The sequence below is a fragment of the Eretmochelys imbricata genome, chromosome 3 (assembly GCF_965152235.1).
Source record: "Eretmochelys imbricata isolate rEreImb1 chromosome 3, rEreImb1.hap1, whole genome shotgun sequence".
NCBI classification, from domain to species: Eukaryota; Metazoa; Chordata; order Testudines; family Cheloniidae; genus Eretmochelys; species Eretmochelys imbricata.
Window position 1 is genome coordinate 186,432,184 of NC_135574.1, and position 20,066 is coordinate 186,452,249.

The following is a 20,066-nucleotide window of genomic DNA, read 5'->3' on the forward strand; positions in this document are numbered from 1 at the left end:
GGAGAGTGGGGGGGGAGAGTGTGGAGGGGGCAGAGAGATAGAGACTGTGTGAGCTGGCTGCTGGGGAAGTCTCAGAGACAGTGTGCTGTCTCTTTCAGAAAGGCACTCACTCATCACCCAGAAGCTGGAGTATTCAGACCTCAGACTGCAGCAGTTCCGAGTCTTGATCCAGGCTGTCCCCTCTGCCCTGCTCTGCAGAGATGAGGTATGGGTCAGTGGAAGGGTGACACCCTGACATCAGCACCCCCTACCCCCCTGGCTCTACATAGCCAGTAGAAGGGTCCCGGGAGCAGCTGCAGGACGGAGTAACATGGCAGCAAAGCAGCAGGGGGAGGGGCACCTGAACACACACTGCTGGATGTGAGCGCTCTGCTAATCAGCTGCGCGGCACTTGAATCTCTCCTGGGCGGCCGTCCAACCGCACAGCTTACAGGGAAGGGAACATAGGCCTCCATTCTCAATTTTTCTTCTGGATTAAGCAGTAGTGGAAATAGAAACCCTTCCCCTTGTGTTGTGATAGAACATGTTCCATGGCACCTAACTGTAGAAGATGATTTATTTCTTGTTGTAGGCAGTACTTATGAGAAGGGTCCCTGAAGAGAGGCGGAGAGGAAGACTGGGCAGGTGGGGTGGAACGAGTGCGATGGAGCAACCCTACCTTATTATCTCTAGTACCCATTGGTCCGTGGTAATGGGTGCCCAGGTGTAATAAAAAGGGCATAGGCGGTGACCAAAAATGTGGTAATTTCTGTAGTTGGCACTGTTTGACAGGGGAGATCTTTCAGACCCTTGACGAATGTTTCAAAATTGTGGCTTGGCTGGCATTGTTTGAGATGTTGCAGACTGCTACTGCTGAGTTCGGCGTCTCTGCATTCTTGTGGGTGTATAAACGCCTAGAGTGAGGAGAGTCGCCAGTGAGTCCTTCATGGAGTGACGAACTTCATCCATTCTGGCAGAATACAGTTTTTCTCTATTGAATGGTAGGTCCTCTATCTTCCCTTGGAGGTCTTTTGGGATCCCGGATGACATGATGCTCTGCGCTTGACTACTGCCCTGGCTGTCATTCATGTGGCCATGTCTGCCACATCAATGGATGCATGCAGCATTGTTCTGGCAACAAATTGTCCCTTGCTAATAATGGCCTTGAATTGTTCTAGTTTTTCCTCAGGGATGTCATTGAGGAATTTGTTCATTTTGTTATAATTATATTTCAGCAGGAGGGCAGCATAGTTGGTAGTGAGGAACTGTAAGGTTGCAGAACAATAGACCTTACGGCCGAATAGGTCTAGTCTCTTCTAGTCTTTATCTAGAGCAGACAACCTATTCTGTAGCTGTTTCCCTTGTTCATTTGCCACTTCCACCAGTAGGGAGTTGGGCTGGGGGTGCAAAAAAAGGAAGTCCATCCCCTTTGTTGGTATGAAGTATTTTCAGTCAATTCTCTTACACATTGGGGAATAGTTGCTGGTGTTTGTGAGACTGTGTCTGCCGGTTCCATCAACGCATCGTTGGTAGGGTAAAGCTATCTTCGACGTGGAGGCCGCGTGTAAAATTTCAAGGAGTCTGTGTTGGTTTTCCGTCACCTCCTTGAAAGGGATGTTCTCGCTTTGTGCTACTTGGCGGAATAACTCCTGAAATTGTTTGAAATCGTCTACTGCAGTGGGGGGCAGTAGCATTGCTGCCTCATCCAGTGATGAAGGTGAATTGTGGGCAGGCAAAATGTGCTGTTCCGTGTCTTCGTCTCTTTCCTCTCCCATTTCCTCAGGGGCCTCCGAGACCTCCTGTAAGGAGGCCGTTATGGGGCGTATATGTCTCTGAGGAGTGGGAGGTCTGAGACAGTGTGCCCTGTAGGTTGCCCATGGGTCCTATTTTGGCCATTGCATTGTGAAAGGTATGGGTAGGCACATCCATGGGTTTTCCTTTCATGGTTGCATATCTCAGGCATGTGGTCCCTGGATCTGATGGGTCCCAGCAATGGTCCTGTGCCAGTGGGCGAGGAATGGCATGATGAGAAGATGCCCTCCTCCTTGTCACTGTCCTCCTCGCATGAAAAAGGTGGGGCAATGGGAAAATTTGGTTGCTCATGTGCTGTCTGCACCAGAGAGCTGTCCATGCTGAATAATGGAGAGCCTCGAGTGGAGGACATCGTCATGTCGGTATGTTGTGTAAACCAACAAGGTGCCAAGGATTTTGGTGCAGCGTTCATAGGTCCTGATGATTTTGATGTTGCCATGGTCAGTGCCGTTTGTGTGTGCAATGGTTTAACTGGTGCTGATGGTGCCATTTTAGATCTCTTGGTCAGTGCCAATACTGTTGGTGGTATTGGCTTAGTTATTGGAGATGCCTGCGATGCCGTCACTTTCACCAGCATTTTCAGTGCCCTAGAGGAGGAGAGTGGCTTGTGTTTGCCTCTTCTCTCCTTACCCTTGACAGCAGAGGCCCCAGAGTGGGTGGGGCCAGAGGTTCCCAGTACCTCAAAGGTGCTCACTCTCAGCATGGGTGGCACTGAGGATAGCAACTGTGCAGGAGACAGTTTTCATTTTAACGGTTCTCTCTTTGTGGGGACAACATTGCTTTTTTCCTCGTTTTCTTAGAGAAAGGAGTCTTTCCCACCTCCAGTGATGACATGCCTCGAGAGTCCCCAGTCGAGGGGTCCTGTTATTCGGGGTCAGAGGCTGGCTGGAGAGACTTTTCCATGAGGAAAGGTTTCAGGTGGAGATCTCTATCACACCTGGCTCTAGCCTTGACGTTGCTGCAGTAAGTGCAGTTTTGTGGTATGAGTGACACATAGTGAATCCCAAAATGGGCATAGAATCCCTACAAGAGTTGCATGTCTTAAAGCCTGGAGAATCAGGCCTGTTGTTAAGGTTCCTCGCTGAGGTAACTTTTATCAGAGAAAAGAAACTAAAGGGTGTGTGGAGTTTTGTTGAAACTATAATTAACTACTAACTGAAACTTAACTATTTCTAAATAATACTATTTCTAATTCCTTTTCTAGGTTTGTTGTCAACACCATTACAGAGCTTTGTCTCTCTGTCCCTGAGGATGGTTGAGAAGGAACTGAGGGGGTTTGGTCACATGCGCTAGAAGGGGTGCCAACAGTACTGCAAGGCGACCACTGCACAAGCGCAAACCAGATGGACACTACTATTGAAAATCTCCGATCAACAGTGCCAGGTCGCACTGACACGTGAAGTAGAGCACCCACGGAGACATCACTCAAAGAAGAATGAATTTGCTTATATATGGCATGTATAAATACAGATTTACAGATCCTAGCATGCAAATTTATCATCTTATATGACAGTGATAAATCATGCATGAAAATCATGTATCAAATTTGTGAAATGGGCTAAAATGCAATAAAAATAAGGTATTCAAAAGTTTAACAAGTAGATCGGGGGGGGAGAGGGGCATCATTTGGCCTAAGGTCAGCCCTATCACCAGCCCACGATTAGGGTTCGAGTTGTAGGCTTCCTGGCCAACAGTTGGGATTGGAGTCAGTAGTGGTCTATGGTTAGATTTTAAAAGGGTAGGACTCCCCAATTCAGGGTTAGGGTTACAAACTATATGGCCCTCCAGTCTAAGGGGCTGATTCAATAGGGATCCTCGGCCTAGGGTTACAAAAAGTAGAGCTCATTGGCCTACAGTTAGGATTAGAGTCAGCAGGTCTCCCCTGCCTACGGTTAGGTTTGGGTTAGGGTCTGGGTCAGTAGGGCTCTCTGGTCTAGGGTTTTAGTTGCAAAGAGTAGGTCTCCTGGGGCTTGGGTTACAATTTAAGTCAGTAGAGCTTCCTGGGCTAAGGTTAGGGTTCCAAAGGGTACAGCTTGTTCTTTGTTTATACAAAGTTCCAAGGACTGGGACAAGACGCCCATGTAGCTCTGAACCAAAGTCTGGAGACAGATATGCTTTACCCCTGAGAATATTTTGGTTTTGCTCCCCAAATGGTTGTCGGGCTTGCAGTTTGAGGTCAGTACTATAGTCAGAAGGAAAAGTATCTCAGGGATAACTTCTGGTTGGTTGGTAATCAGGAAAATCCTCTTTGGAATCCAGCAGATTGGTCACCAACCCTCTGTTGTTCCTAAAGGGCTGTTACTAAAGGTCAGAAGTACGTCCCTTGATATAGTGCTCACAGTGCCTGATAGTTAGCAATTTTCACCCATAGTGTGGGAAAGAAATATCCCCACATAGCTATATATTTAATTTGTGTCTGTTCTCAGTTATGAATCCATGACTTGCAAGTTATCTGAAGCAACCAAACCCCTCTCAAACCGCTCTCAAGTGTCAGACCAAACTTTTTCACTGGATCTGGTGACGGTTCAGACAAAGGGTGAAAGCTCATAATTCTTTCCAACCTTGAAGTAGAATATGTACTGGGACTAGAATGTGGGCAATATGGCACTGGGAAAATCAAATATGTCCAGTGCTCAGGTAATATGGTCCCAAGAATCACTGTATATAAATTCTTTTGATAGCTCTGCTCTATTGAAACCAGGTAGCTCCTCTCAATATGCTTTCTCCACTCCTTGTCCAGGTAATTGCATACAAACAGGAAAACCCTGCATATCTAGGGATTTGGTACCAGCAGATGATATTGAAGCAAGATTCAGGTAAAGCTCTTTTTGGCTTGTTCTCAGATCTGAAGCATCAACACCAGTGACTACAACATTAGGTGTCTTGGGAGTGGGAGTAGAAAGACTGGCCTTTTGAGTCTTGGCTGGTTTCAAAGTCAGTACACTGAAACCAGATTCAACAGTCTTAGCCAACGTTAGTATCAAGAAGTACTGAGACACTGACTGAGACCCAGAAGATACACAAGGTCTCTCTATATAATGCCCAGGAAAAGATTTTTCAAAATGTTTAGGTGCTGAGGGTGTCTCAACACTCAAGAAACAATCTGGGACTTCACTTCCTCTGCCAATTAGCAGGCACTGCCAATGATGTTGAAGGTAGCTTAGGAAAACCAGAGTGGGAGGATTTTGGAGCTGATGAAGGCTGTGCTGTGCCCTGCTTGGAATCCCAGCCTGGAAATTTGGGCGTTTCTGATGATTTTGCCTGCAGAGATTCCCACAATAGGACGCTCTAAAGCAGGAGTCAGTGACCTTTGGCATGCAGCCCATCAGGGTAGTGCTGCTTCCTCCAGCTCCCCCTGGCCGGTAACTGCGGCCACTGGGAACTGCGTGGGACTGTGCCTGCAGACGGTCAATGTAAACAAAATGTCTCGTGGCCCACCAGCGGATTACCCTGATGGGCAGCATGCTGAAAGTCGCCGACCCCGTTCTAGAGCTTCAGATGATGATCCCTGCAGGCTGTGGGTGAGACAGATCAGCAGACCTCACACCTGTCCAGAACCATCAGCAGGTTTATGCCAACCCTCCAGTTCTGTATGGGACTAGATGATGCCTGTGCTGGACAGGAACCATTTCTTCTTTCTTAAATAAAGAAAAGTTGACTAACTACAATCTAACTAAAATAAAAATAACCCAAACAGGGCAAAAGAAAAAATGACAAGAGAAGCATCTAGGACATTTCACACACACTGAGTTCACTGCACCTTCAGAGATACACAAAGAATTGAAGGATGGTTTGGGCCCAGGGACGTAGTTTGGGGGGGAGAGCGTTGCCCGCAAAATTCCAGCCTTGGACAGGCGCAGAATTTCCCTCACCATGTGCAGCCCCATTGGCCTGACTGGAGCTGTCCCCCACCCCCAAATACAGAAGTCAAACTATGCCCATGTTTCGGCCACTCCCCTTTACAGCCTCAGAATCCTGCACTAGATGAGGGAGATTCCAGAGGTGCACAGCACAGGGGCTTTAATTTTACAAGTGGAAAAGTGCAGAGGCCATTCCAAGTGGAACTATCATCATTAACAGATGCCTGTTTTAGCCAGTTGATTCCAAAGAAGATGGAAATTTCTATATTAATGGTATATTTTTCTTCAGCATGTCACAAAAATCATTATATAAATAAAGGTCTTTTAGTTATTTTCATGCTGTTTTCTAAATTAAACAAATTGGGTCAAATTGTCAGCTGGTGTAAACCTGTATAGCTCTACTGAAGATGATTTCACCTTATACGTATGACTGTAGAAATAACTATGCATGTAAATAGGTCACTTCAAACATCAGTATTTTCAAAATTATTTCATAGTATTACTCTGATACCCTGTTTAACTATGCTATTCCAAACTTCTATTTAAACTAGTGGCAAGTATTCATTTACCTTCAGAAAGCTCAGTAGTTCTGTTAATCTGTTCAAGTTCCCAGCCAAGATGTAATGATTCATCCATGCTTTGTTTCTGAGCCATTTCTAGAGTCATATTTTCCTCCATGAGTTCCTCGATTTTTTTTCTGTCCATATCACGCTCCTTAAAAATTAACATGAACCTTTAAAATAGTCTGCCTCAAAATGCACAAAAATATAAAATTCAATAGCCATTTGTAACGTTGCACTCCATATGCTTTATGAAAATATGCTTGGAATGTGAATATTATGTAACTGGAATATGCTTTATGCAAAAGGTCTCTTGTAAGGTATCATTACAAAGCTTATAATATACTGAGTGTGTTCATCACATTTGTATAAATGTATCATTCTTGTATCTGATGCTAAAAATATGAAGTATTACTCTGAAGTTCTATTGTAACTATGCAAAGTGTGGGCCATTAATGGTGGCCTGGAATCTTGATAAGAAGATAAGAATGGACATACTGGGTCAGACCAAAGGTCCATCCAGTCCAGTATCCTGTCTACCGACAGTGGCCAATGCCAGGTGCCCCAGAGGGAGTGAACAGAACAGGTAATGATCAAGTGATTCCCCCCACCCCCCCCCTTCCATCTCCACTCTCTGACAAACAGAGGCTAGGGACATCATTCCTTACCCATCCCAGCTAATAGCCGTTAATGGACTTAACCTCCATGAATTTATCTAGTTCTCTTTTAAACCCTGTTATAGTCCTAGCCTTCACAACCTCCTCAGGCAAGGAGTTCCACAGGTTGACTGAGTGTTGTGTGAAGAAGAACTTCCTTTTATTTGTTGTAAACCTGCTGCCCATTAATTTCATTTGGTGGCCCCTAGTTCTTATAGTATGGGAACAAGTAAATCACTTTTCCTTATTCACTTTCTTCACACCACTCATGATTTTATATACCTGTGTCATATCCCCCCCTTAGTCTCCTCTCTTCCAAGCTGAAAAGTCCTAGTCTCTTTAATCTCTCCTCATATGGGACCTGTTCCAAACCTCTAATCATTTTAGTTGCCCTTCTCTGAACCTTTTCTAATGCCAGTGTATCTTTTTTGAGATGAGGGGACCACAACTGTACGCGGTATTCAAGATGTGGGCGTACCACGGATTTATATCACGGCAATAAGAAATTCTCCGTCTTATTTTCTATCTCTTTTTTAATGATTCCTAACATTCCGTTTGCTTTTTTGACTGCCGCTGCACACTGCGTGGACATCTTCAGAGAACTATCCACGATGACTCCAAGATCTCTTTCCTGATTAGTTGTAGTTAAATTAGCCCCCATCATATTGTATGTATAGTTGGGATTATTTTTTCCAATGTGCATTACTTTACATTTATCCACATTAAATTTCATTTGCCATTTTGTTGCCCAATCACTTAGTTTTGTGAGATCTTTTTGAAGTTCTTCACAGTCTGCTTTGGTCTTAAGTATCTTGAGCAGTTTAGTATTGTCTGCAAACTTTGCCCTCACTGTTTACCCCTTTCTGCAGATCATTTGTGAATACAATGAATAGGATTGGTCCTAGGACTGACCCTTGGGGAACACCACTAGTTACCCCACTCCATTCTGAAAATTTACCAAAATTTGGCTCGCTTTAACTAGGACAATTGGTTGTAAATGGCTCTGTTTACTTGTAAGCTTACCAGTGGGTAATGAAGTCTCACAGGACATGTGAACATATCACATGATACTGGAATCCATCTTAAACCTGGCTCTTTTCCGTTTAGAAGGAAGGGTAAGAACCCAGAGAGAGACAAAGGATTCCCGCCTTGTGCCAAAGATATAAAAGGGGGTGGAATAGAATAAAGTAGGCTGCCGGTCATGAGAAATCCCCTAGTTACCATTTGAGCTGGAACTAACAAGAACTGTACCGGGGAAACAATTGGGCCCAGAATAAGGAGTCCAGTCTGTGAAAGAAGCTTATTGGAACACCTCTGAGGGTGAGATTTACCTCTATTCAGTTTCTTAAATGTATTAGGCTTAGACTTGCATGTTTTGTTTTATTTTGCTTGGTACCTTACTTTGTTCTGTCTGTTATTACTTGAACCACTTAAATCCTACTTTTTGTACTTAATAAAATCACTTTTGTTTATTAATTAACCAAGAGTAAGTGATTAATATCTGGGGGAGCAAACAGCTGTGCATATCTCTCTATCAGTGTTATAGAGGGAGGACAATTTATGAGTTTACCTGTATAAGCTTTATGCAGAGTAAAACGGATTTATTTGGGGTTTGGATCCCATTGGGAACTGGGTGTCTGGGTGCTGGAGATAAGTGATTTGCTGAGCAGCTTTTGGTTCAAGCCTGCAGCTTTGGGGGTGTGGACCAGACCTGGGTCTGTGTTGCAGCAGACTAGCATGTCTGGCTCAACAAGGCAGGGTCCTGGAGTCCCAAGCTGGCAGTGGAAAACGGGCTCAGAGGTAATTCCAGCACGTCAGGTGACAGTCCCAAGGGGGTCTCTGTGACCGAACCTGTCACACCATTATTTTACAAAATACTAACAGTTGGATTCTCTGGTCTGCTAAGGCCACTTTTGGACTGATTACAATGGTCTCAAAGTGACTGGAAACAAATCATGGAAAATTTCCCCTGTACAAAGGAACTCTCTTGTCAGCATTAAGCTTGGGGAGGTGGCTCTACTCAGTCCGCCACCCCGAGCTCCAAAGTAAAGGGAAGGAGGGTGTTTATCATTTTGGTAAGGCATGCTAGCATTTTGGTAAGATAAATAAGATTATAAATAAGATAAATCACATATTAAAAAAAGAAAAATAATGTTAATAGTTATACAAACATTATTTGTTCTTTTAAACTTAATATTGCATTGTCTGTATTAGAGCTGGACAAAACACAGAAAATATTTTTGTGAAAATATTTGTGAAAACTTTGCTGTTTTTTGTCAACTTTCCAAATTTTGACCAATTCAATTTTGGATGAATATTCAACCAGATACCATCTTTATCTCAAAGAAGGTTTTAATTGCTATCACTGGTTCTATATTCCTGTTCAACAGACTCCCCTTAGCAACAGATGTCTCTTTACGCAGAACTGAAGCTATTGAAGAAAATAACATCATGTTTGTGTGTCTGAAAATTGTAAGCTATTCAGGCCCTACTTTTTTCTTCCACTGAGACTTGAAGGCCTTCCATTATTAAAACTTTCAAATGTAAATTCAAAAAACAACAGTTATATTTTTCTTAAAAACACAGTTATGAGTGTCATCTTCTATTTAAATACTTACCATCTCCATATCATGTAGTTTAGCTTTTAATTGCAGATTCTCCTTTTCCAGTTCATGTAATTTATCAGAACGGGCTCGGGTCCCTTCTAGTTGATCTTCCAACATTGTCTTTGTTTCCAACAATACCTGATTGTCTTCTTTTAACTCCTTCAAGAGTTAAACAGAAATCAAAGTTTTCTCATTCATAACAAAGCTGAATTCAGCATATCTAGTTTTTAAAATATCAATGTAAGAATACAAAATAAATTTTAATGGTAAAAACAAAAACTTGTTTTATACTATTTTCTACGGCTCCCGATTATCGCACTTAACTCATGCCATTAACTCAAAAAAATTAATCACGATTAAAAAAATTAATTGCAATTAATCACACAGTTAAACAGTAGAATACCAATTGAAATTTATTAAATATTTTGGATGTTTTTCTACATTTTCAAATATATTGATTTCAGTTACAACACAGAATACGAAGTGTACAGTGTGCTCTTTAGATTATTTTTGATTGCAAATATTTGCACTGTAAAAATGATAAACAAAAGAAATATTATTTTTTAATTCACCTCATACAAGTACTTTGTACAATCTCTTTATGGTGAAAGTGTAACTTACAAATGTAGATTTATTTAATTACATAACTGCACTCATAAACAAAACAATGTAAAACTTTAGAGCCCACAAATCCACTCGGTCCTAATTCTTGTTCAGCCAATCACTAAGACAAAAAAGTTTGTTTACATTTAAGGGAGAAAATGCTGCCTGCTTCTTATTTACAATGCCACCTGAAAGTGAGAACAGCCATTCACACAGCACTTTTGTAGCGGGCGTTGCAAGGTATTTACTTGCCAGATTTGCTAAACATTTGTATACCCATTCAAGCTTCGGCCACCATTCCAAAGGACATGCTTCCATGCTGATGATACTTGTTAAAAAAAATGTTAATTAAATTTGTTACAGAACTCCTTGAGGGAGAATTGTATGTCTCCTGCTCTGTTTTACCTGCATTCTGCCATATATTTCATGTTATAGCAGTCTTGGATGATGATCCAGCACATAGAATCATAGAGTATTAGGGTTGGAAGATACCTCAGGAGGTCATCTAGTCCAATCCTCTGCTCAAAGCAGGACCAACACCAACTATGTTTGTTTTAAGAATACTTTCACTTCAGGTTTCACAAAACGCAAAGAAAGTACCAATATGAGATTTCTAAAAATAGCTACAGCACTCGACCCAAGGTTTAAGAATCTGAAATGCCTTCCAAAATCTGAGCCGGAACAAGGTGTGGAGCATGCTTTCAGAAGCCTTAAAAAAGCAACACTCCAATGCAGAAACTACAGAACCCAAACCACCAAAAAAGAAAATCAACCTTCTGGTGGCATCTGACTTAGATGATGAAAATGAACATGCATTAGTCCTCTCTGCTTTGGATCGTTATCGAGCAGAACCCATCATCAGTCCTCTGGAATGGTGGTTAAAGCATGAAGGGACATATGAATCTTTAGCGCATTTTGCATGTAAATATCTTGCAACACTGGCTACAACGATGCCATGCGAATGCCTGTTCTCACTTTCAGGTGACATTGTAAACAAGAAGCAGGCAGCATTATCTCCTGCAAATTGTAATCAAACTTGTTTCTCTGAGTGACTGGCTGAAGTAGGACTGAGTGGACTCGTAGGCTCTAAAGTTGTACATTGTTATATTTTTGAATGCAGTTATTTTTTTGTACATAATTATACATTTGTAAGTTCAACTTTCATGATAGAGAGATTGCACCTTAGTACTTGTATTAGGGGAATTGAAAAATACTATTTATTTTGTTTTTTACACTGCAAATATATATAAAAATAAATATAAGTGAGCACTGTATTCTTTGTATTGTGTGTTGTAATTGAAACCAAAATATTAGAAAATGTAAAAAACATCCAAAAATATTTAAATAAATGGTATTCTATTATTAACAGCACAATTAATCGTTAATTTTTTTAATCGTGAGATTAATCACGATTATTTTTTAATCGCTTGAGAGCCCTATTTTCATAAAAAATGCATTTCCAACTGCATGTTACACAACAAAATGTTTGAGTGCTAAAAATTACATCTGAAATATTAAAATCAGACCTCTATTATGATTCAAGCAGACTGAAGTCTATATGAAATTTTAAGTAAGTGTACTGTAAACATTTACTATCCAACTATTATTAGCTTAGGAAAAAGAAATGTTCAGTAAAATGATATGGATAAATGCATTGCCAATAATCGTGATTTGGCCTCAATTATCTCTGGATTTTGAAATTTGATCTGGACAGGCACAATCCCAGTCAGTGTCCTGGCTGCAACAAACAGGAGTTGTAGGGTTGTTGTTTTTTAAAACAATGTTGGCTTCCCTTGCACAGAGGAACAATACTAGTTTTGCACTACTTGGAGGACCACTGTTGCCAGTGAGGTGGAGGCTGGATTTTCCTTGTAGGACATGGGAAATTAAGCCACTCTAGCCTAAGCAATTGTTGTTCCTGTTAACTGAGTTGCATATTCAAAATACCACCAATATTTCAAAATATTAGGCAAAAAGTACTTGTTCAACTGCAACCACCTCTTTGTTCAATAAAACACCTCTCCCTCTTCCTTGTGCCACCATTTAATAAATTATTTTAATATCAAATAGATCCCTCAAGTTGAAGGAATTAGAGATCAAAGCATTAAAGAGTACTTACTAATAAAGCATAATTATTTGTATATGCATATACATCCATTTTGCCTAGACCCATAATTACATGTCTAATACTGTTGAAAATGCAATAGCATGCTTAAGGGGTCCCAACAGCTTCAACTGATGCATATGTACTAGCAGTTTTCATATCCTTTAATGGCATCTGACGAAAATATTAACGAACGTACAAGAACTCAGTTTGATTCATTCAAGCCAAGCATATCTTTTTCAAATGTCAGCACAAGCCAGCTGCAATCTATGAAACTGATATTGAACGAAGAAATCTTGACTTCATGTTCCTTACTTCACAAATGTTAAAAATTATTTTCGAATATTATTTCAGGTGCACAAATGACTAGGGGTGTGTGTGTGGCGGGGGTGTGTGTGTGTGTGTGCATTTGTTTTAAACCAGCATTTTAGGAACATGAAAATTCCATCTGTTTAGCTACTTGGCCACTTTGTTATTTTCAGTTCTGCCTTCATCAAGTCTTTCATCATATTGTTCTTGAAATCATTTATATACTATGGTGAAATTCATCCCTTTCAGATGGCCCACATATGAGTGTCCTCTTCTTCACAGGCACACCATGGAAAATGCACTATGTGCTCTAGCATCTGACTTTCAAATGCTCACCTACAGATTAATTTTCTTGACCAACTTCAAAATTTTGTTTCATTGTTATCTGCATGACTTAAACTCTATGCTCTCATTTTTAGTGGAAATTTTTAGTTTCTACGCTTTTTGTGTAATTTGAACATATTTTGGGGAAAAATAGCTTCTTGTTAATTAAAATATTTTCTGCAATCTAATGTTAAATTTTATTTTGCCCTTAATTTATGTGCTACTGCAACACTTATTTCTATGGTTCTCCAAATCAGTTTCTCTATATTTTTAAATGATTTCATTTTTTTCTAGAGAGACAAGGTGAGTAAGGTAATATCTTTTATTGGACCAACTTCTGTTAGTGAGAGAGACAAGCTTTTGAGCTTACATAGTGCTCTTCTTCAGGTCTGGGAAAGTAAGGGCTGGTCTACATGCCGCTATTTCATATCTGGTGAAGACAGTCAAGCTTCTGGGAGAGATCTCACCCATTGGCTTAACAACTCCACCTCCATGAGAGGCAGTAGCTATGTTGGCAGGAGAGGCTCTCTTGCTGACATATTGCTGTCTACGTAGGGGATTAATGTCGGTATAACTACATCGCTCAGGGGTGTGCATTTTTCACACTACTGAGCTATGTAGTTATACCAAAGTAAGCATGTAGTGTAGAACAAGCCAAATTTAAAGTATCACTGCTAAACACAAGGGTTGAACAGAAAGTTTAACATAAGCAGTTAATACATATTTCAAGGACTATTCAAAGTTAAGTGGCCTGTTGACACCCGTTCAGTCACAGGGAAGAAAGGAAGGGAAGGAGGAGGAAAAAAAACAGCTGGAGGGTTTGTTAGTGCATTACATATTGTTGTAATAACCCATAAATCCAATGTCTGTGGTCAGTCCATGATTTTTAGTGTCTAGCAAAGTTATGAATTTAAGCTCCTGGGATCGTCTTTTAATAGTGTGCAGGTTTCCTTTCAGGACGAGGACTGAGAAGTCAGACATAGAGTGATCTCTCTGGGAAAAGTGTTCACCCACAGGTGATAGGGTGTTTTTGTGTTTGATTATTTTCCTGTGCGAGTTCATTCAAGAGCCTAGTGAAAAGAAAAGGAGTACTTGTGGCACCTTAGAAACTAACAAATTTATTTGAGCATAAATTGTGAGCTACAGCTTTTGTGAGCTACAGCTCACTTCATCGGATGCATTCAGTGGAAAATACAGTGGGGAGATTTATATACACAGAGAACATGAAACAATGGGTGTTACCATTTTAGCCTGCAGAAGAGAAGAATGAGGGGGGATTTGATAGCTGCTTTCAACTACCTGAAAGGGGGTTCCAAAGAGGATGGCTCTAGACTGTTCTCAATGGTAGCAGATGACAGAACGAGGAGTAATGGTCTCAAGTTGCAGTGGGGGAGGTTTAGATTGGATATTAGGAAAAACTTTTTCACTAAGAGGGTGGTGAAACACTGGAATGCGTTGCCTAGGGAGGTGGTGGAATCTCCTTCCTTGGAAGTTTTTAAGGTCAGGCTTGACAAAGCCCTGGCTGGGATGATTTAACTGGGAATTGGTCCTGCTTCGAGCAGGGGGTTGGACTAGATGACCTTCAGGGGTCCCTTCCAACCCTGATAGTCTATGATTCTATGATTCTATACCATACACACTGTAACAAGAGAGCTATTACCAGCAGGAGAGCGGGGGCGGGAGGGAACCTTTTGTAGTGATAATCAAGGTGGGCCATTTCCAGCAGTTGACAAGAATGTCTGAGGAACAGTGGGGAGTGGAGGGGGGAATAAACATGGGGAAATAGTTTTACTTTGTGCAATGACCCATCCACTCCCAGTCTCTATTCAAGCCTAAGTTAATTGTATCCAGTTTGAAAATTAATTCCAATTCAGCAGTCTCTCATTGGAGTCTGTTTTTGAAGTTTTTTTGTTGAAGAATTTCCACTTTTAGGTCTGTAATTGAGTGACCAAAGAGATTGAAGTGTTCTCCAACCGTTTTTTGAATGTTATAATTCTTGACGTCTGATTTGTGTCCATTTATTCTTTTACGTAGAGCCTAGTGATTGTCTGGTTTCACCCACATAATTGTTATTGGGGCATATTTTGTCCAATCAAGCCTAGTTTCCAACACCACAATTTTAGTTCACTGATTTCAGGTTCCACACTTGAACACTTGAGCTTGTTCAGGAATGGTAGGTTTGATGACAGATTGTTGATTGCTCCATTTGTTGTACCCAGGTAAGGTTTCGTCAGAGTTGGGAGTTGGTCAGACTATTGCATGGTTTAAGGTGTGATAGTAGAACAACTTCATCACAGAAGGCCATGTTGACATGGATGCAAAAATCCCCCAAGAAAACAAGTCTTAAGAACTTCACCACCATTGATGACAATGTCTCAGTTCCAGAAATCAAAAAAGGTCCCACATAACTGTGTCCCAACAGACATCTTGTAACTTGTCTCTTACCACAGTTCTCAAGTACCTTCTCTACTTTGCCAGTGATGCTGGCTTTGAAGCTCCGTTCATCTCATTTTTCCCCTTCTAGGAACACAGGAATTGCCATACTTCATCAAAACAGTTTTGTCCTGTTTTTGACAGTAGCTAGCCAGATGCTTCAGAAGAAAGAGCAACAATTCCCCATAGAAGTCTTTTATGCAATAATCTGCTTATTGGGAAGTTTTTTTCTACTCTCATCAATTAGTAGCTATCTTATGCTTTTAAATATGGTTTTATATTCTTCAAAAATGTTTTATCCTATCTAATGTAACTGTGAATGTTCCAGTCTATATGAATGTCTCATCCTTTTCTGAATCCTTCTAAGGTCTTGGCTTCAATGATATCTGACTATGTGTTCCATAGCTTAATTATAAACTGCATACAAATGTATTTTCTTTCATCAGTTTCAAATTTGCTGCCTTGCAATTTCATTGATTCCCTCAGTGTTCTATGAAAGGAAAGAGCAAAGAATAGTACCAAACTGACTTTCTCTATATCATACATTATTTTACATATTTCTGTCATGTGATCTTTTATTTTATCCCTCTCTAAACTAAGTATTCCTAATTTTTTTCAATTTCTCTTCACATGGAAATATTTTCATGTTTCTAATAATCTCTATCATCTGTCTGTAAAACCTCTTCTATTTTCTGTTATATCATTTTTCAAGTTGAGTGACTAGACTTAACACAGTTTTCAAGGTAAGGATGTCCCATCAGGTTATATAATGTCATTATAAAAGTTACAGTGTTTTATATCATACGTTATACAGACTAACACTGCTTGTTTTTTAACTGCTGCTTCATAATGAAGACAGGACATTAGTGAAATGTCAAAATGACACTGAAATCTTTTTCCCAAGTTAGTTTACAACTTAGCAACATAGTTCAAATTATTCCTTCCAATAAACATTACCTTGCATTTATTGAATGTGATCTGCCAATTTGTCTAGTTTTCTTAGGTTCCCCTGAAGTTCCTTACAGACTTTTCTGATTTTGACTACCTTAATAATTTTGCATTCTGTGCAAATTTTGTGACATCCCCATTCACCTGCTGTTTCCAGACAAAGGTCGTGGCCTTAGTAAAGATAATTGGGCATCCCACTGTCTTTTTTGTCTCTTACCAATTTCTAATTCATGATAGAATTTGAAATGTCTCTTCAATTCTATCTCTCTGTCTTTTCCCATGTTTTATGCATGAAATACAGTCCTAATCCTGGTTCACCATGCCAACTTCTTTTCCTCATTCAGATCATTCCTGAAAACTTCCTTCCCCCATGATGCCCAGAAGAAATGAATGAAAAATTAAACTTAAAATAAATTTCAAGCTAACTCCCTCCAGGGTGTTTCCCATGTCTTCTTTATGTCTGCTTGTAGACCCTGATCCTGCAAGTGGATCTGCATAGATGGACCCATGCACTAACAGAGAGTCTTGCTGACTTCAAATGAAACTCCATGTGGATAGATATTTGAACACTCATCTTGAAAACAACAATTTATCAGACAAGATAGAATAATATATTGCAGTGCAAGAATCTATCAAATTGCTTTCATGTCTTCATTTCTTTCATGTCAAAATAAAAAAAAAGAGAGAAAGCAATATCAATTGGCAACACGTTTTTTACTAAAAAAACAAATTGTATATGATTAAGAATTGTTTTACATATACCTCAACTCTAGCCTTGTAAAATACAATATCATGCAGCCTCTCTTTGTATCGGCTGACTTCACTTTCAAGCTTGTCAACTCGGATTGCCTTCTCACGGAGTGCATCTAACTCATCACGGTACACTCTGGCAGAGCGCGCATCCGAAAGCAAATTCATGTTCTAGAAAATAAAAAATTAAGTTATATGATAGGTAATCTATGAAATGATATATTGTTCATCTCTTTTTCTATTTTTTCACAAACCTAGATGGATTGCCTAATTGGAATATATAAACATAATGTATATTTACACAAATTACATGTCCAGATTTTGTTTCCTATCTAACACTAAAGCTCTTGAAAGGGGGGTTCAGTGAGTTTCAACATATATTTCTTTCAAGTAGAACGAAGAAAAATTACTTCAATGTGATTAAATTCCTACCCAAAAGATCCACATTATTTGTCATTTCTTACATGAGCAACTTGAAAATGCTTTAAAGCAAGTACAAAAACGCTGAATCTTCTTTATGTGTCTTAATTCTCAATTCAAACCAAAACTGTGATGGGGTATATAGGAAGGGGCTAGAGAGGCCCTGGTGGCAGGGCTAGTGTCCACCCACAACCCACTATCTGGCCCTGTCTATCATGCATGATAGGAAGGTGACATTTAAAAGGGAGAACCCTGCAGTAAATAGGGGGAAAGGAGCAAGATTGCCCTAAATAGCAGACAGCAGGAGCAACTTCTGATGCTGCAGTATGAACTTCTAAGCAGGAGATCTTCACCCCAACCCTGAGGAAAGTACAGTGGACTACCAGGGTAAGACAGACAGGCAGAGCCTGCCACAGAGCAATTTCCCCCAACCTGTTACATTAGGGATGGATTTTTGGCACCACCCCACCCCCTTTTGTGGTGACCTCAGGGAGGGAGTATCCCTGAAGGCGTGGGGGTTTGTGACTTTCATTTTGATCCCCCAGCTAGAGAGACTTAAGCAGGGGTGCCATTTCAGATAGGGGTGGGGGGGAAAGACAATTTTAACTGTGATTCAAGGGACCACTTAGGCACTTGAAAACTAATTTTTTGCAGATAATAACTTAGAAATTAGCTGACAGAAGCACTGTATCTCATTCCTATATAAAGAAAGAAAAAATATACAAACAACAATTAAACCCACATTTTAAGTGTATACGTAAGATTAGAACAATCAGGAGATAATACAGCAAGATATTGCCAATCCCAAACCTTGAGGTATCAGTTCTGAAGCCTTGACACAGATAGCAGATACACATGTTTGGATGTTAGCAGCACGGATCTATAAAAAACAAATTTTGGCAGCCAAATTTTGCAGATTTGCTTGTGTTTATGTTAACTGAAGGGTTTATACAAACAGTTACGATAAATACGAAGGATTAAGTTAGAAGGATGTTTCTTGTGTGTTGCTGTAAGGATTAGTGAGAGTAAACATCACCGCAATGAAATTCACAGATGGTACTGAAGGTTATGAGACTCTGCCATACCCTCAGAAATGTTAGAGTAAGTACAACAGGAGATAAGAATACTTACCAGCAGGAAAAGGAGATACAGCCGACAGCTGCAAAATGGCTGCTTGAGGGCAGCAGCTCCTCAAAACGTATTCTGGGGAAAGGTCCTAGAAAAGTGCAACCACACTCTGGGGAGATTTGATAAAATCCAGACATTCACAGAGGAATCAGTGTTTCTGTGTCACAGCCGATGGACCTGACCCAAAGCCCATTGTAGGCAAAGGAAAGACCCCCCACAGACAAGTGGGACTAAATGGTAGAATAAATGGCCACACTGGTGCCATTCACTAAAAAATTAGAGAGTTGGAAAAAAATTGGGAAAATTTTAAGTGTATTTAAAACAATATTTTTGGTGGCGGCAGCACACACTTGTTTCTTCACCGCAGGGTGGTCTACTCTGCAGTGCTATTCTTGCAGCCTGAAGCTTCCAAAGCTGGCCTGTCTGTGAGGATAATTATCCTCTGAATGTGCCTGGCGCAGCAGCCCCCTCCCCCACCTGAGCAACCTCATATCTATTGGTGTCACAAAGGGCTTGCCTTAGAAGCAAAAGGCCTTTTAACATGTTGACATGTGAAGGGTGAGGGGCAGATCATGATGAAATCTACAGCAAGCATCTTCCGGCCTAAGCACAGAGCTTGAGAGCTTCCTGCCTCCCACCATTACCTGAGCATGTTTGTTTCAGGAATGAAAAAGTGTTGCAGAAGCTCCCAGCCCTACCAGATAAACCTCTGCATTCTTATTTGCTGAGCAAAGAATAGGCCAGTGAGGGAAGGGGGGAGAGGAGTGAGCGACGTCACTCCCAGCCAGTGGTACGAAACTGGGTGGAGGCGTGGAGGAGCCCCCTCTGCCTCACCTAAATGGTCCCCCTGGACTTCAGGAGGCCCACAAAACGCAGATAGCAGGGAAGTGGGGGCGGTGTCGCAACTACCCAGTGTAGACAACTGAGTGTGGTCAGGTTCCCCCACCCCCTGAGGGAGGAATCACCAAGGACTCGTTACTAAACCCCTGACAATGCTGAGCAATACTAGTACTGAACTAGTATTTTAAAAAATGGAGTCACTGATGAATGAGAACAAAAGTACAATACAATTGCCTTCAGAAGAAAAAAGAATTTCTTGTCACTTTAACAGTAACATATAGTAAAGACAACACAGAATGTTTATTTACCTTACTAGAACTGTCATTTTTCGAGATGTGTCGTCCACATGTATTCCACTTCTCATGCACACAAGATCAGACACTTTTGAATAGCAGTGTCTGTTGGGGCTGCATCTGTGCCCTGCATGCTCTCCAGTGACTGATAGCTTAGAGAGCACAAAGCGTGGTGCGGCTGCAACCACTCTCAAGTTTCTTCACCAAAACAGAATGCAGATTGCCAAATAGCCCACAGTAGCAGGGAAGAAGGGCAGGTTGTTGAATATATGTGTATAACAGATGTCAAAGAATCACTAGTTATGGGAAAGTAAACTGTTTTTTCTTCTTTGAGTGATTGTCCACGGGTATTATGGTAACCCATGAGCAGTAAATAAAGACCTGGAGATGGGTACTTTGAGTCTACTGAAACAATGACAGTAGGACAAGTCTGCCAAAACA

General features: G+C 40.8%; 1 protein-coding gene across 8 annotated transcripts in view; it reads right to left on the reverse strand.

Moving 5' to 3' along the window:
* CCDC88A (coiled-coil and HOOK domain protein 88A) overlaps positions 1 to 20,066 on the reverse strand; it is a 365,179-nt gene that overhangs the window by 126,664 nt on the left and 218,449 nt on the right. For 7 of the 8 annotated variants that reach the window (XM_077813951.1, XM_077813949.1, XM_077813948.1 and 4 more), the window contains 3 exons: positions 16,957 to 17,115; positions 9,486 to 9,632; positions 6,221 to 6,365 (listed from right to left, as the gene is read on the reverse strand). In XM_077813951.1, coding sequence (XP_077670077.1) covers positions 6,221 to 6,365; positions 9,486 to 9,632; positions 16,957 to 17,115 — 451 coding nt within the window. Of the gene's footprint in view, positions 1 to 6,220; positions 6,366 to 9,485; positions 9,633 to 16,956; positions 17,116 to 20,066 lie in introns of those variants that run through there. The other variant, XM_077813953.1, reaches the window with a different exon arrangement.